This window comes from Microcaecilia unicolor, chromosome 8, assembly GCF_901765095.1.
Source record: "Microcaecilia unicolor chromosome 8, aMicUni1.1, whole genome shotgun sequence".
Taxonomy (NCBI): Eukaryota; Metazoa; Chordata; class Amphibia; order Gymnophiona; family Siphonopidae; genus Microcaecilia; species Microcaecilia unicolor.
Genome location: NC_044038.1, coordinates 65,581,877 through 65,599,616, shown reverse-complemented (window position 1 = coordinate 65,599,616; position 17,740 = coordinate 65,581,877). Strand labels below are relative to the sequence as shown.

The 17,740-nt window shown below is 45.9% G+C and overlaps 1 protein-coding gene across 1 annotated transcript in view; it reads right to left on the bottom strand.

Annotated features, from left to right (window-relative positions):
* Positions 1-17,740, bottom strand: part of LOC115475501 (cyclin-dependent kinase-like 4) — a 93,009-nt gene that overhangs the window by 44,610 nt on the left and 30,659 nt on the right. Inside the window, 2 exon segments of the mRNA XM_030211247.1 lie at positions 9,876-9,997; positions 11,392-11,624. Of these exon segments, the coding sequence (XP_030067107.1) occupies positions 9,876-9,997; positions 11,392-11,559 (290 nt within the window). The 5' untranslated portion in view covers positions 11,560-11,624.

Below are 17,740 nucleotides of genomic sequence, written 5' to 3'. Positions count from 1 at the left end.
CAGCAGCAATTTTTGGTGCTTTTTGACACACTCCAGGCCGTCACTAAGTCCGCAGACTTGCAAAAGACCCAACTTAAGATCTTACATAGATATTATCTCACTAGGGAAAGGGAAGCTCAGCTTGGCTTGTGGGAGTCTACTTTATGTGTGAAGTGCAAGCACTTACTGGTTTCCTACGTCCATTCCTTTTTGGAGTGTCACTCACTGGGTATCTGGAACAAAATGCTGCAAGTGATTGAGAGCACTCTGCATTGTCAATTAGAATGGGATTATGGGACACTGCTCCTAGGCTCCCAAGCTTTGCAGCAGGCTCAGGGTATGTCCATGCCTCACTGCAGGTTTATCTGTAATGCACTACTACTGGTTAAGAAGATAATTTTAGCTTATTGCGTATCTGAAGATCCACTTCCAATTCATAGTGGATGGCCAGGATAAAGGAGTTAGCTAAATTTGAAACTCTTACTTATGTAATCCTATAACACTGATCGGAAGCAATATGTGGCCCTGTAGGGACGATTTTTAGAACTGCACACCAGAGATGAGAACTCCTGATGAAGTCCTTTTAGGTAGTTGGGGGGAGAGGTGTTGCCTGAAAGCTGGGTGTATATGAGAGTTGGCAGGAGTGGCTGGTTGGACATGTGTGGGGTTGTGTTCAGGATAGATAGTGGTTGTGAAGAAACAGTGTGTTTTAAGCCTGTAAAATGTATTGGATATTTTCCTGTTTTAATTATGTCTGAAGTGTATTTCTCCTATTTGGCCAGCAGATGGTTTATGCTTAAAGCTGTTACAGAGGACCGACTTCTCTTGGTTGGTACACACATAATATTAAGTGCCTTGCAGTAATGTAACCAGATTTTATTTGAAATCTTGTTGACTGGGCTCTGATTGGCCCAGGAGCTCATCTGATTTGGACTTTACTGGTTTTGAGTTCAGTTTCAGCCAGTGGCGTAGCCAGACAGCCAATTTTGGGTGGGCCTGAACCCAAAGTGGGCAGGTACAAAATTTTCTCTCTAACCCCCTCCCCCAGCATTTCCCAACTCAAAAGATAAATACTTTAGCTGATGAAGATCCCCAAGCTCTGTCACCTGAAAACTTCCACCAAAGATGGCCAGAATTTACTTTTACCAAGCTTGGTTGGAAGCAACAACTCCTTGAGCCACCGATAGCGGCACCCCATGCATACTTAGTTGTCAGTGGCTCAAGGATGCTGCCCCCATCTGCCAAGCTCAGCAGAAGGGATTTCTGGTCACCTTCAGTGGAGGTCCTCAGCTAGCAGGGCTTGGGGATCCCCACCAGCTACAGCAAGGATCAGGGCTGCTGTTAGCCATGCTGGGGCCCAGGGCAGAAAATAAAGAAGCCCTCTCCTCTTTAATCTCCCCATCTGCCATTACAGTCTCACACTGACAGACTATCACCAAATACAGAACAAGGGATTACAAAATTAGAAATAAAAATATGTAGACAAAAATTGAACTGAGAACCTCAATATTTAGTGCAACACTGGAGAAATAAAAACAAAAATGCATTTCCTTTTCTACTGAACACAATAAAACTGAACATATTCCATTTAAAACATTCAAAATAAAATTATTTTTCTACCTTTTGTTGTCTGGACATTTTATTTTTCTATCATGTTGGTTTCAGTTTCTCCTTCCCACTTTCCTGTCATCTTCTGCTAATTCTTCAAGCAACTGTTGTCCATTTGTCTTTTCTCTCCTCACTACAACTGCTTCTGAAATATTGATCTTTCAATTTTAGCTCTTTCCTTTCTGCTTTTTGTTCTTTTCTGCCTCTGTCCACTCAAATTTAACCCTCTTTCTAAACTTTTTCCTCCTTTTTACTTTTCAGATATCTATCAAATTTTCATCTCCTTTCACCCACTAGCTCACCCATATCCAAACTCACTCCTTCCCAGCCTTCCATCTTCAATCTACGCACCATTACCATATTTCTACCACCTGTAATCACTATCCTCTCATTCATTTCATTACCATCTCTCCCCTCTCTCTTTATCCTCTCTTCACTCTCATAGCCTGACATCTCCCTTTTACCCCCTCCCCCCACCAGCATATGCCTGTCCCCTCCCTCCTACCCCTCCCTCCATTGTCCTGCATTTCTCTCTCTTACCCATTGTCCAGCATATCTCCCTTCTGCCCTGGATCCAATATCTCCCTCTTCCCCCTCTCTTGTGCAGCATCTCTCCTTCCCTTTGCTCCACCTCTATGTCCAACATCTCTCCCATATTGTCCACTCTCTCTTTCTTTCTCTCTCTCCCCTCCAGCCATGTTCAATATTTCCCTCTCTCATCTCTCACTCCCTTCCCTCCACTGTCATGTCCAACACTTTTTTCCTCTATCGTCCTTTGCCACTCCTCTGCAGCCTTTCCATTCCTCTCCCCACCACACCCATATCAAACAATTCTCCCTCTCTTTTCCTCCTGCATCTCTCCCTCCCCCATGTCAAACAATTATTTCTCCACCCCACCGTCTCACTCACTCACTCTCTCCACCCCACCCCCTCTCACGGGGCAGGCCCAGGGCAAGGACACTGATGCCCAACCACTAGTTTCTCCTCCTGGCCACTGCTGTAGTGTGGCGGCCTTGAGGAATTGCTGTAAGGCAGCTTTCATGCCCTTCCCTGCCCCTCTCTCCACCCCTGCGTCCCACCGCGCCTGCAACGAAAATGCTTGTCCTCCCCGCCGGCGCTGCCTCGGTCCCTGCACGCTACCCTGCCTGCATTCTTTTCTTTGATCGTCGCGTCGCCGGCAGTGCTGCCATTCACTCAGGCAGCTCCGCTCCCCTCTGCCGCGTCCATCTGGCCCTACGTAAACAGGAAGTGCGTCAGAAAGAGCCGGATGGACGCGGCAGAGGGGAGCGGAGCTGCATGAGTGAATGGCAGCGCTGCCGGCGATGCGACGATCGAAGAAAAGAATGCAGACAGAGACAGAGGCAGGGTAGCGTGCAGGGACCGAGGCAGCGCTGGCGGGGAGGACAAACATTTTTGTTGCAGGTAAAGCTCTTGATGGCCAGAAAAGACAGCGCGCGACATGCGAGGGATGTTGGGTGGGCCTGGAGGGAAAGTGGGTGGGCCTGGGCCTATCCAGGCCCACCCGTGGCTACGCCCCTGGTTTCAGCCAGGGAGGAAAGAGAGACAGCGGAGCGAGGAGAGAGCCCGTCAGGAACCAGGCTTGGCGCCCCTGCCCATCAACCCATCCACGCGGACGCGACCTGCCCGCGTGGCAGCGCCTGAAGCGCCCGACCGGGAGACTCCATCGCCGGCCAGCACCACTCGTCCAGGTTTAAACGCACCACCGTTTAAACCTCAACGGAGCTCCAGGTCCAGACGGCAAGCTAAGTGATTTGTTTCCTGCCACAGATCGTTCCAGTCCGTCTTCTCCGTCTTTTCCTGCGTGTTCCGGTCCTGCCGCTCAGCTGTCCTCTGTTCCAGCCCACCTAATCCTGCCTGTTCCAGAGTGTTCCAGCCCACCTAATCCAGCCTATTCCAGAGTGTTTCAGCCCTGCTGCCCAGCTCTCCTCTACCCCATCTTGTTCCAGTCCACCTGTTCCAGCCAGCTCCAGCTCACTCCAGTCCTGCCGCCCAGCTCGCCCGCCGCAGTCCGTCGGATCCAGCTTCTCCCTGTTTGTTCCAGCCACCTGCTCCTGCCTCTCCCTGCTTGTTCCAGCTACCTGCTCCAGTCCTGCCGCCCAGCCGCAGTCTGTTGGATCCAGCTTCTCCCTGTTTGTTCCAGCTACCTGCTCCTGCCTCTCCCTGCTTGTTCCAGCTACCTGCTCCAGTCCTGCCGCCCAGCTCGCCCAGCCGCAGTCCGTCGGATCCAGCTTCTCCCTGTTTGTTCCAGCTACCTGCTCCTGCCTCTCCCTGCTTGTTCCAGCTTCCTGCTCCAGCTTACCGCAGTCCGTCGTATCCAGCTTCTCCCTGCTTGTTCCAGCCGCAGTCCGCCCGACCCAGCCAGATCCAGCTTCTCCCTGCTTATACCAGCCATCTACTCCAGCTTGTTCCAACCAGCCTACTACCTGCTCCAGCTTACTGCAGTCCGTCGGATCCAGCTTCTCCCTGCTTGTTCCAGCCATCTACTCCAGCTTGTTCCAACCCGCCTACTACCTGCTCCAGCTTACTACAGTCCGTCGGATCCAGCTTCTCCCTGCTTGTTCCAGCCGTAGTCCATCGGATCCAGCTTCTCCCTGTTTGTTCCAGCCGTAGTCTGTCAGATCCAGCTTCTCCCTGTTCCAGCCATCTGCTCCAACCTGTTCCAGCCCGCCTGACCCAGCTCATTCAGCTCATCCCAGTCCATCTGCACCAGCCTGTTCCAGTCCGCCTCCTCCAGCCTGTTCCAGCCCGCCTGACCCAGCTCATCCAGCTCGTCCCAGTCCATCTGCACCAGCCTGTTCCAGTCCGCCTGATCCAGCCTGCTCCAGTCCGCCTGATCCAGCTCCTCCCTGATCCAGCTTGTTCCTGTCCACCTGATCCAGCCTCTCCCTGCCTGTTCCAGATACCTGCTCCGGCTTGTTCCCAGTCCGTCGGATCCCTGCCTGTCCCAGTCATCTGTTTCATTGACTCAAGTCGCTACCTAAAATCCTACTGCTCTGTATCATGTTGAAATTCTACTACCTAATTGCTTTTTAAATTCTGCAATATTGTAGACTTTGAGGCTTAAACTGCACCTCACCGCAAATCCTCATTTTATTTGCTTTATTAATTGCCGCTCTTCAATCTTCCCAGGTACTGCTTAGACAGTAAACAAATGTCTAGTTAGTGTTATAATTGATCCTTATGTCAGTTACCTGTTATTGTTTGCTATTTGCACATTTCTTTTTGTTCACTGTTCCAAGTTTTGAGAATAAACACAATTGTTTGTTTGTTCTGCCTGTCTGGACTGTTAAAGAATCCTGGCGGTTAGTGTGTTGGGTCTGTGAGTGCTTTCTGGGAACTGTGGGACCACCGGGAGTGTGGCTCCAGGAACCTAGAAATCACTGGGGATATGAGAACAGGAAACTTGCCCAGATGTGGTTATGACCCAGTTGGTGGGAGGAAGGTGCTAGTGTAGAGCACAAGCAGCAGGTGCAGGCTGACCTGAGCTATGCTGAGGACAGACCCTCTAAGTGGCCACGGGGTAAATTCCAGGTGCGCGGCTAGGCGTTTTGTGACAGTGCATGGTGGGATGCACGAGGATGGAAGTTTTCTTACGGAAAAACACTTTTCAGTGGAGGTTAGGGATGCACAGCACTTGATCTACCTGTTCCAGCTGGGTTTTATTCCATTGCATAATGCCCCTAGTGAGCTTGTTCATTTTTGTTACATTTGGTAATGGCGATTTTCTGTATTCTTGATTGGTTCCTTTGGCGCTTTCACCCCTTTTAGGGAGAAGACTCTTTTATACTTCTCAATATCATGTATTGCTTTTCTAATGTTATATTGCCTTCTTTATGGTTTTTGGTGTCCACTTTCTCCCATCGTCAATAAAAAAGGAACTTGGCTGATGATCGGCACTCCAGTAGGGGGGTAGGAAGAGGGTGAATGGGAACGTGGGATAGATGATGGTTGTGGTACAGGGGGCTGGAGTAGAGTGGAAAGAGGGATTGTATGCGATTGTTGAAAGTGTTAAAAAGTAATGTATTGAAGTGTGAAAGCAATGGAGTGGAGAAGCAGCCTAACCATTAGTGCAGTGGCATAGGAACCAGGTTTGATTCTCACTGCAGCTCCTTTCAACTCTTTGACTGTAACCACAGAAAGGTGGTATATCAAATCCCATTCCTTAAAGAGCTACAGCATGGATTTGGAACAGATGCTCAATGTGATGATAAACGTTTTGAAAATAAACCGTGGTTTAATGGGACACAGTCAGCATGGATTCAGCCAATGGAGGTCTTGCCTCACCAATTTGCTTCATTTCTTTGAAGGCGTGAATAAAGGTGAACCAGTTGATGCAGAGTATTTAGATTTTCAGAAAGCTTTTAACAAAGTACCTCATAAGAAACTCCTGAGAAAATTAAGGAGTCATGGGATAGGAGGCAATGTCCTTATGTGGATTGAGAACTGGTTATTGGAAAGAAAACAGAGGATAGTGTTAAATGGTCATTTTCTCAGTAGAGGAGGGTGAATAGTGGAGTGCTGCAGGGATCTGTACTGGGGCCATGCTATTTAACATATTTATAAATGATCTGGAAATTGGAAAGACGAGTGAGATGATTACATTTGCAGATGACAGGAAACTATTCAAAGTTGTCAAAACACATGAGCATTGTGAAAATTTGCAGGAAGACCTTAGGAAAATAATGTGAAATTTATTGTAGGCAAATGCAAAGTGATGCACATTGGAAGAATAATCCGAATCATAGTTATCTGATGCTAGGGACCACCTTAGGAGTCAGCATTCAAGAAAAAGATCTAGGTGTCATTGTAGACAATATACTGAAATCTTCTGCCCAGTGTGTGGTGGAGACCAAAAAAAGCAAACAGGATGCTAGGAACTATTAGGAGAGGGACGCAAAATAAGACCAAAAATATTATAATGCCTCTGTATCGCTCCATGGTGCAACCTCACCTTGAGTATTGTGTTCAATTCTGGTTGCCTTATCTTTAAAAAGATATAGAGGAATTAGAGAAGATTCAAAGAAGAGCGACCAGAATGATAGAGGGGATGGAACTGCTCCCATATGAGGAAAGGCTGAAGAGGTTAGGGCTCTTCAGCTTGGAAAAGAGATGGCTGATTGGGAGGGGGAGTATGATAGAGGTCTACAAAATCTTGAGTGGTATGGGGCAGGTGGAGGTGAATCGATTATTCACTCACTCAAAAAGTACAAAGACGGGGACACTTGATGAAAATACATTTAATACAAATAGGAGGTAAAATTTTTTCACTCAAAGAATAGTTAAGCTCTGGAACTCGCTTCCGGAGGATGTGGTAATGGCGGTTAGCATATCTGGCTTTAAAAAAAGGTTTGTACAAGTTCCTGGAGGAAAGGTTCATAGTCTGTTATTGAGATGGACATGGAGGAAGTCACTGCTTGCCCCCCCTGGGATTGGTGGCATGGAATGTTGCTACTAAATGGGTTTCTGCCAGGTACTTGTGACCTAGATTGACAAATGCTGGAAGCAGGGTACTGAGCTAGATGGACCATTGGTCTGACCCAGTATGGCTATTCTTATGTTCTTAAGAGATCGGATAATATTATAACAAGGCACCTAGGCAGAGATAGCACACAGGCACATGTTTGGCATTTATTTTATAGATGCAACAAAGTTTAATAACATTTTATAAAGACAAAAAAAAGTTTAATATTAAGTACGATGGGGAATTTAATAAATGGCAAACAAAGTTAGCCACTGAAAAGATCCACACTAAGATAGTATTCTATAAATGGTACTCAGCACAGAGCACCTTTGGGTGCCACACATGCGCCTGCTAAAACCTGGATGTAAATCTTAGTTTGCAACTAACACAAGAATAGCCATACTGGGTCAGACCAATGGTTCATCTAGCCCAGTATCCTGCTTCCAACAGTGGTCAATCCAGGTCACAAGTACCTGGCAGAAACCCACCGATCCCAGAGACAAGTAGTGGCTTCCCCATGTCTGTCTCAATAGCAAACTACGGACTTTTCTTCCAGGAATTTTGCAAACCATTTTTTAAACCCACATATACTAACTGCTGTTGCATCCTCTGGCAACGAGTTCCAGAACTTACTTATTCTTTGAGTGAAAAAATATTTCCTCCTATTTGCTTGAAAAGTATTTCCATGTAACTTCATTGAGTGTTTCCTAGTCTTTGGGAGTTGGGCACAGGAATGACCCTATTCCATAACATCGCTATTAAATCCTGGGAACATCCTTGACCTGCCCATGCCCCTTCTAAGGCCACACCCCCTTTTGAGCTGCCCACTGTAAAATTTAGTTGTGCACTCATAGAATTGGGCATGAAGAAGATCTGTGAGCAACTTCTAATTACTGCCAATTAACTCTACTTATTGATTCTTAACACCTAACTAATTAGTAGCTCAAATTTCTGCACCCAACTTTGGGCAACCTGTATAGAATCTGAGGGATGATGTTAAGAAAACCATGACAGTTCAGTTTAATTTTCAAAATTGTAGGGGAGGGGGCATAGGAGCCTGAAATATAAGTGTGTGTGTGGGGGGGGGGGGGGGGAGCGTAATGTTGAAGGTTCAACTAGAATACCTGATACTGTTGCATTGGTCCTGTAGATTGTATGCTCAGGTATGTTTTATGAACATACATTATTGTTCAAAAGCAGCGGTGCTCATCCCTAAACTTCCAGTGCCACTGGAAATTCCAGATAGCCTCAGGGTGGTTTAAGAAAGTGCCAGGGCAGAACATAGCTGCCAACATTCAGCTGCTATCCAGCAAAAAGGCTGTCCTAAATTAAACTGCTTAGCTGTAGAGATAGCAGCTGTGCATTGCCACTATACACATAGCTCAGTTTTACTGAATATACATACATTTTTTTAAACACCATGGCTGGCGTTTAAAAAAAAATGCTGACGCCAGAGTTTGTGCTGACCCCAGAGTTTGCCTACTGATCTGACAGTGACTATAGCTGCATGTTTATGTCATGATAGTGGCTGTTTTGCAGTGGAAATCTACACTGATGACACAAAATGGAGGGGGAAGCTGTTGTTATGGTTTATGGGAACCTTTATAACTAAGCTGCTAAACAGCTATGTAGTTACTATCAGAGATTGGGCAAGATGGACTTTACAAGGTGGAGATGTGGAAACAGGAAAAAAAAAAAAAAAAAAGAGCGAGAGAGAGAGAGAGAGAGAGAGAGAGAGAGAGAGACTGCTGATGGTGAGAGACAACTGTAACCTGATCTTAATGGGATATCATCATAACATTTTTTTAGCATGTGAAAGGACTTTTATAAAATGATCCCACAGGTTAAGCACATGAAAGTATGTGCGGTGCTAAGAAGGCACACACTTTTATGCAACCCCCATGTAGGTGTGTTCTGAGGCAAAGTTTGGGTACAGTTCGGGCAAAGGAACAATTACACCCATACTTTATAAAAGATACACATGCATTCTTTGCATCTGTGACTTTAGTAGTGTTACCGAGAAAGAAGCTTCTTGTCTGCTGCTGGGACTGGTGTGTTGGTGAGAGAAGCTGCCTGTCTGAAGTATGCAGACACATCAAACTACCAGTGCTAATAAATTTCTGATGCATATTATTTATTTTGCAGCAGAAGGCCCATCGTGCACAGATATCAGAGTCAGCTGTTTTCCCTCGGTGTGGGGTAAGTACTGCTCATTTGACCAGGCACGGTTTATAGAAGAGCAATTACGCCCAGGAATTGCGCTCAAATATAGGTGTGGTCATTTGCACCCACTGTAACATGGTGCAAATGTACGCACCTACATTAGGTGCCTATCCCCGTTATTCTATAACAAAATGCATTAGTTTTAGGAATGCCCCCGTTCTGCCCATGACCCACCCATTTCTGCGCCCCCTTTTTCAAACTGCACATAAAATTCAATTAACTTTAATTAGTGCCAATTGCTTGTTAAAGTCTATTATTGGTGCTAATCAGCATGTTATTCAATTAAATTACGTGCACAAATTAGGCACACACCCAAATTTGCGTGCACAATTTTTGACGACTTTTCCAGAATTAGCAAGCATATGGAAAGGAATGCTTAATCAAATACAAAAAATACTTTACTTTGGCTTTTAACAATACTAATTAACATTTTATTTATTGTTGTCTTATTATGTATGTTTAACTGTGAACTGCTCAGAAGTGTAGCAATGTGTGTGTATCAAATTTAACTACACAAATAAAAAAAGAAATTATGATTTCCCTCTTTAAAAACGTTTCTGAGTTTGGTCGTGAGAATATTTACCCATTGGGGCTCTTCTCCAGCTCATTGAGAACAGTATGATCACAATACTCGAACACCAGGTGCAGCTTCCGCTTCCTGCGGAACACCTCCAGCAGGTTCACCAGGTTGGCATGTTTCAGTTGCTGCAGAACAAACGAAAAATGCTGGTCAGGGCAGTCACTGAACAAAGCAACAGCTGCTTTTGGTGCCCACGCCCAATTCTGTTTTGGGCTTGCATGCTCAGAGATGACTCAAAAAGGAAGTGTGGACTACCCTTCCCAAATCCCCCCTACCCCCCCCCGGCCTTGACTCCCAGGACAGTCATTCTTCTTGCCCACCCTTTGACAGCCCTGGTGCTGGTTAACATCCGAGCTGGGCTGTGCAGGCAGTGGCAGACCCCTGTGCAAATTCAGAGTTAGGGCCACAGAGCTTTATATCAGGACAGAAACGCTGCTTTTAGTACTGAGCTCGAGACTGGAAGCAAAAGGAGTCTCCATAATTATTGCTGCAGTCTGGGTCTTGCCATGTCCAAGTAAGTGGAACAGACATGCACAATGGCTGAAACATCGGTTCCTTGTACATCTCCAAACTCCAGAACACTGGCTTAAGGGCTTGTATGGGCTTCCTTCTGCTTCCAAAGGCAATCAAAACTAGCAGATTTTGCAGAAAGAATCATGAGAGAAGCTAAGAATCACAAGAAATCCTCTCTTCCAACACCCTAATGCCTGCTCTGACCTGGTTGTATTGTTCCGAGCACTCTTTTCTGAGCATTGGGGAGAAATACAAAATGATCTCATTAACATGAGCTTGACTACATTTGCATGCTATCTGCGGTAGTGTCTGGCACGCTGTTTCCCATGCTAGACTCCTCTGAACATTCTGTGCAGGTAAATGCGGGCACTAGTACAATGCTAATTGCCTCTAGTGCCCGCGTTTACTTTTGAACATCGGGGCACCAGTGCTCAGGGCATGTTCCCACTCTCTCCACCTTGTTAGGCTCAAAGCCTACTCTCACCTCCACCCCACCACTTCTCAGAGTACTAGGCTCCTGCTGGTAAGCCCTTCACACATGGGACAGGCAATTAGATGGGAAGGAGAAGGAACTGTGCTTTACTTATTACAGATCCTATCTTGCTACTGCATGTAACTACTTCATCTTTTCACTGTGGGTCTCCTGCTCAGGATAATGGCTATCTGTTCCACTTCCTATTTTACATACTCCTTAGCATGGTGAGCTTCTTTACATTTTCATTTAAAAGGGAACTGTGCTCCCCCTTCATTGAAGCCCTGGGCTCTGCATCATAGAAGATAAAGATCAGAAATGATAGGTCTTTCTATATGCTTCAAACTGAGCAGTGGATGAAATATTACAGGAATGCTCCACCCTCACAGAGTTCCAGCTACAGAAGATCTGTTCCAGGAACAATCAGCCCTAGGTAATACTTGCTGTGAATTATTGAACGTGACCCCCTTCCTGTTAATAGAAAGAATCTGCACAGTTTGACGCCAAACCTCACTTTTTGTGATATCTACTTGCCTTTAACATTCGTATTTCTCGGAGTGCTATTTTTTTAATGACCGGATCATCCTCGGACTCCACAAACTTCTTTATGGCCACAACTTGCCCAGAGTCCTTATTTCTGCACTTGAACACAACGCCGTAGGAGCCCTCTCCGATCTTGGCCAGCTTCTCGTATTTTTCCATGCCTCCCACTCCAGAAAGGAAACTGCAAGGAGATGGTTCAGCAGAAACCAGGGTTTTTGTTCAGCCTTCAAGAATAATAAAAACAATATGGTTTAATAATTTTGTGTGCTTTATTATCTGTATCAAAAAAGAAAAAAAAAGGAAAGATCTGTAACAATGTTTTATTTTTTACTTTACAACCCAGATACCAAAAAAAAATCCCAAGGATATATATTCAATCTAGGTAGTTATGGGGTCCTTTTATTAAGGCACTTTAACAGATTTAGCATGGGCTAATGATTAGCATGCGCTAAATGATAAGACACCCATTATATTCCTATGTACGTCTTATCATTTAGCGGGCACTAATTGCTAGTGTGCCAGTAAAAGGACCCCTATATATCAAACTGGAATCAATTACTTAAAAAAAAAAGTATTTTTAGTGCTCAGAAAACAAATCAGGGCCCATAAACAATTGTATCAATTGCAAGGCACCCTTATTTCTATCATCACACAGAGAGCTGTAAATAGCACAAGTCCATCTTCAATTTAAAAAAAAAAAAAAAGTACTTATCTGAATCAATTGTAATTAAGTGTCCCTGTAATCAGCTCTTGATACAGCCTTATTGTCATACCGCAATGTTATCATTAGTGAGATATGAAGGGGTAGTAAGGGTGCCTTGCAATTGATACAATTGGTTATGGGCACAGATTTCTTTTCTGAGCACAAAAAATATATTTTTATGCAATTGATTTCAGTTTGATATACAACTACCTAGACTGAATATATATCCTTGCTTAATTATCTGCTAGACTTCTTTAAAGCCTCTGGAGCAGAGGTTCTCAACCCAGTCCCTGAGACACACCAAGTCAGTCAGGTTTTCCAGATATCCACAATGAATATGTATGAGAGAGATTTCCATGCTGTGGCTCCACTGTATGCAAATCTCTCTCACGTCTATTCATTGTGGATATCCTGAAAACCTGACTGACTTGGTGTGTCCTGAGGACTGAGCCGAGATTGAGATGCTGCTGGCTGCAGGAGTTATGCAGGACCTTGCACAATCTGACCACAAAGTCCAGCTGTTTCGTGATGCCAGTGAAGAAGCTCACGTCTGCATCTGCTCCTGTACCAGAAATGTGTCCAGAGACCTACCAATATGAAAAAAAAAGGGGGGGGGGGTGTTGATATTCAAAGCAATTTAACTGGCCACCTGACTGGTAAAATCGTTTGTTCGGGGTTATCCACCGATTTTCAGCAGCACTTAACTGGTTAGTGCCACTGAATATCACCACAGACCGCTAAACTCAAAGTCAGCTATTTTGTGAGTGGTCCTGGGGCAGAGTCGGCACTTATGTGGTTAAGCGCCGATATCCAGCACTTAACCACCTAAGTTTAGCAATTAAATTTGACTACATAAAAGTCAATCCTATCTTTGGGCCCTGTTTACTAAGGTGCACTCGTGTTTTTAGCGCGCGCTAACGCTAGAGACACCCATATATTCATATGGGGTCTCTAGTGTTTAGCGCGTGCTAAAACATTAGTGCGCCTACAGAAGGCTCAGTAAACAGGGCCCTATATGCGGGTGTCGCTTAGGCGGTTAAGTGCTGAATATCATACTAACTGCATAAGAGCTAGCTGGCCACATGAACCTGGATATTCAACATCGGTGCTTAGACATGGCCCGACTTTGAATAGCTGGAAATAACGCTGCCAGCGGCCTAAAAAAATACGTTCACCGCCGCCAGCTGAATATTGACCCCGAAACATAATAAGATATACTATAAACATTTTTAAGGTATCAATTTACACAGTAATAGATACGTTCATAAAGCACCAGCAGTCTGCACAGTACGGTATAATCACACAGCACTGTTAGCAGAGCCAGAAACACTTGTCTTTACGACTGCTCCAGGGGAATTCTGGCTTCTCTGAAGATGGCAGCAATAGAAAGCATTAACTGTGGCCTGGAGGACCTCTTCCTGACCACAGTTACTAGTGAAATTAAAATACAAACTTAGGGGTCCCTTTACAGAGCAGCGGTAAGCCCAACGTGGGCTTACCACGTGAGCACGTCATTTGCCACGCTACGGAAAATAGCTATTTTCCAGCATGGCAATAACCTGGCAGTAATCGGGCACTGCCGTGCACTACACAGTTACCGCGGGTTAGCACGTGAGCCTTAAGTCATTCAATGGGTGGTGTTAAATGCTCTCCCCCCTCCCCCCCCCCCGCCATGGCCACACCATTTTTGGCCTTTTACCCACTGTGGTAAAAGGGCCACTGCTGCCCTTTTTTACTGCAGCTTGGTAAAGGACCCCTTAACATAGCAACGTAGTAGATGATGGAAAACAAAGTCCTGCACTGTCCATCCACTCTGCCCAATAGTCACTTTCATTATCAATTCATCATTACACCAACAATGAATGTGGTTTAAAGTACCTGATCTTTCTTTGCTATTTTCGGGTCACAAAGTACAAATTCGCCCAGCACTGTCCTTAAGTTCCAGATAGTGGCGCTGCCATCTAATCTCATTCCAGCCCATCCTAATCTTGCCATAATTCCATAATTGTAATCAATGTGGATTACAAAATAAAATTTTTAAAAAAAGGAACTCGCATTTGCTAAGTTCCAAATTAGAAAAATGATCTTTTAAATAAAATTTTTCATTCATAAGACATTTACCCTCAGATTCTGTCAAGCTGGATAACCAAATTTCCAACTAGTGTGCAACTCTGGGTACAAAAGTATCAATAATAGTCCTTAAGTGGTGCTAATTGGCACTACTCTATAATTACATGTGCTTTTACAATTTCCAAATCCAAAGAGAGTGATTTATAAAACCATGGTATGTTCTCTTCATCAGTTGCCTCATTGGTGGAATTCGCTTCCTTCAAGCATTTGGCAAATACCTTACTATCTCTCGTTTAGAAAGGCACTTACACATTTTTATGAGCCTATTAAATAAATTTCTACAATAATTTTTTTTTTATTTTGTCGATATTAGTATTTTTTAATCATTTCAATTTGTTATTATTGTATCTTCCTGGGGTCTGCCCAACCTCTTGAAGTCTGTAAACCGCATAGAACTTATATGGGATTTTGCAGGGTAGAAGCACGTATTGTACTGTATTGTAGTTGCACGGAGGGCTTCTTTTACAAAGCCACGCTACCAATTCTTGGTGCGGCAAATGAGAGGAAGCCCATTCAATCCCTATGGGCTTCCGCTCATTTGCCGCACAGGAATCACTAGCGCGGCTTTGTAAAAGAAGCCCCCAGGCAGTTACAATACAATTTGGTTTTATCTTTGGAATTCTATAAAAATGGTGAAGTCTGGATACTGGTGGTTTAATTTTGTTTTAATACTGTTTTTAGTGACTCAGCAGGTGCTTGGTTATGGTGGGAAGTTTACCAATTCCAGTGTTTTTAACAAATGCTCGTCCCACTAATACGGTGCAGAATAGTTATCGCCAACCCATTTTAACTGCTATCAAGAGCTTAATGGTAACTCCTATTTAGAAACTCACTGCAAGGAAGTTTAACGAGGGCAGGCATTTTAGGAATAAGCGTGTGTGTAGTGGTTCCTCTCTGTCGAATTTAAATAACTTTTTGAGAGTAGCTAATCATAAGGAACTGTCATATACCCCAATGCGTATTATATTAATTAAAGATCTGTAGTTAATAAAAGTGATATAATTAAGGAATGGATAGAAGAGGGCAGCCAGGTATATTATTGTAATTAAAATATGGCTTTGTTTTAAAGACGATCCAATAATTGGAGATCTTTGCCCCAGTGGCTATAAAATGATTCATATACCTAAAAATGGGAAAAAGGGAGGAGGGTTGGCTCTAATCTATAAGACCTTTCTTAACATACAACTGGAAGCCAGCTTTTTCTCCCCTTCTATAGAAAATGTAGCCTGTTCTATTCAGAATGATTCTCTATATAGTAGACTTTGCCATAGTATTTTATTGTTTACCGAGTAGCTAGAGGTCAGCACAGGATGACCTCGGGGATTTTATTTCTGACATTAATCTGAGAGTTGCTAATGTTTTGCTCTTGGGTGATATCAATATTCATTTAGAAAAATTAGACAATTCTGATTCTAAAATGGTATGTAACATGTTAAATTATTTAGGTTATGTGGTTTTTGGTACAGAACCTACTCATGATAAGGCCATCAAACTGACCTGTTTGCAGCAAGACTGGAATCTGTAGATGATTTTATTATTAAATGATTGGGCTTGGAAGTCAGTAATTTGGTCAGACCGTGTTCCAGTCCGCCTGATCCGGCTTCTTCCTGCCTGCTCCAGTCCGCCTGATCCAGCTTCTTCCTGCCTGCTCCAGTCTGCCAGCTTCTTCCTGCCTGCTCCAGTCCGCCTGATGCAGCTTCTTCCTGTCTGCTCCAGTCCGCCTGATCCAGCTTCTTCCTGCCTGCTCCAGTCCGCCTGATGCAGCTTCCTCCTGCCTGCTCCAGTCCGCCTGATGCAGCTTCCTCCTGCCTGCTCCAGTCCGCCTGATGCAGCTTCTTCCTGCTTGCTCCAGTCCGCCTGCTCCAGCTTCCTCCTGCCTGCTCCAGTACGCCTGGTACAGCTTCTTCCTGCCTGCTCAGTCCGCCTGCTCCAGCTTCCTCCTGCCGGCTCCAGTCCGCCTGATCCAGCTTCTCCTGCCTGCTCCAGTCCGCCTGATGCAGCTTCTTCCTGTCTGCTCCAGTCCGCCTGATCCAGCTTCTTCCTGCCTGGCTCCAGTCCGCCTGATGCAGCTCCTCATGCCTGCTCCAGTCCGCCTGATCCAGCTTCCTCCTGCCTGCTCCAGTCCGCCCTGATCCAGCTTCCTCCTGCCTGCTCCAGTCCCGCCTGATCCAGCTTCTTCCTGCTTGCTCAGTCCCGCCTGATCCAGCTTCTTCCTGCTTGCTCCAGTCCGCCTGGTACAGCTTCTTCCTGCCTGCTCCAGTCCGCCTGGTACAGCTTCCTCCTGCCTGCTCCAGTCCGCCTGCTCCAGCTTCCTCCTGCCTGCTCCAGTCCGCCTGGTACAGCTTCTTCCTGCCTGCTCCAGTCCGCCTGCTCCAGCATCTCCCTGCTTACTCCAGTTCGCCTGATCCAGCTTCTTCCTGCTTGCTCCAGTCCGCCTGATCCAGCTTCCTGCTTGCTCGTTCCAGTCCGCCCGATCCTGCTCTCCCTGCTTGCTCCAGTCCATCTGCCTCAACCTGTTCCAGTCTACTTGATCCAGCGTGTTCCAGCCTGCCTGCTCCAGCTACTCCCTTACTCCAGGCCCTCTGCTCCAGCCAGCTTGCTCCAGTCTGCCTGATACAGCCTGTTCCAGTCCGTCTGCTTCAGCTTGTCCCAGCCTGTTCCAGTCTGTCTGCATCAGCTTGTCCTAGTCCGCCAGCTCCTGCTTCAAACCACTCCAGCCTGCCACTCAACCTGCCTACTAGCCAATCACTGACTGACCACCAATCACCTGACTGACTACCACCCACCCTGAAACCTGCCTGCCTCCCAGCCCATCTTCCTACCATCTCATCACTCTCCTGCCCGACTGCTTACCCTCACCTGCCTGTCTCCCAGCCCACCTACCCTCCCTTTGAACACCTCAGTCACTACCCATGGCCCCCATTCACATCCTATTCCTTGCCCTGTCCCTCCCTAATCTTTTCCCCCTCTCACCGCTGTCTTCCACACGATCTCACTACCCATCCCTGTCCTCTTCCGTCCTCCCCACTACTGTAATACCCTACCTACCCCTGTCCCCCACCACCTCACCATCCCTACTGTCTTCCTCCTTCTTCCTAGCTCTCAACCTTCAACACCTCCTTCCTGCCATGAACCCTTCCCCTTTCCTCCTAAGCGCATCCCGTCTTCGTCGCCCTTCCTCATCCACCCTTCTCCGCATTCTCTTGCTCCTTCTCCTGCTATCCGCGGGTGACATCAATCCCAACCAGGTCCCCCACACCTGTCCTCGTCCTCATCTCATCTATGCAACGTTCCCGCGATATCTCCAATCTGATCCCTATTCCCTCCTCCCCCCTCCTCCCTCCCCCTTCTCGTGTGCCCTATGGAACGCCCACTCAATCTGCAACAAACTTCCCTTCACCCACGATCTCTTCATTTCCCATTCCCCTTCATCTGCTCGCCCTAACTGAAACCTGGCTCACCCCAGACAACTCTGCCTCAATCGCAGCCCTATGCGCCATGGAGGTT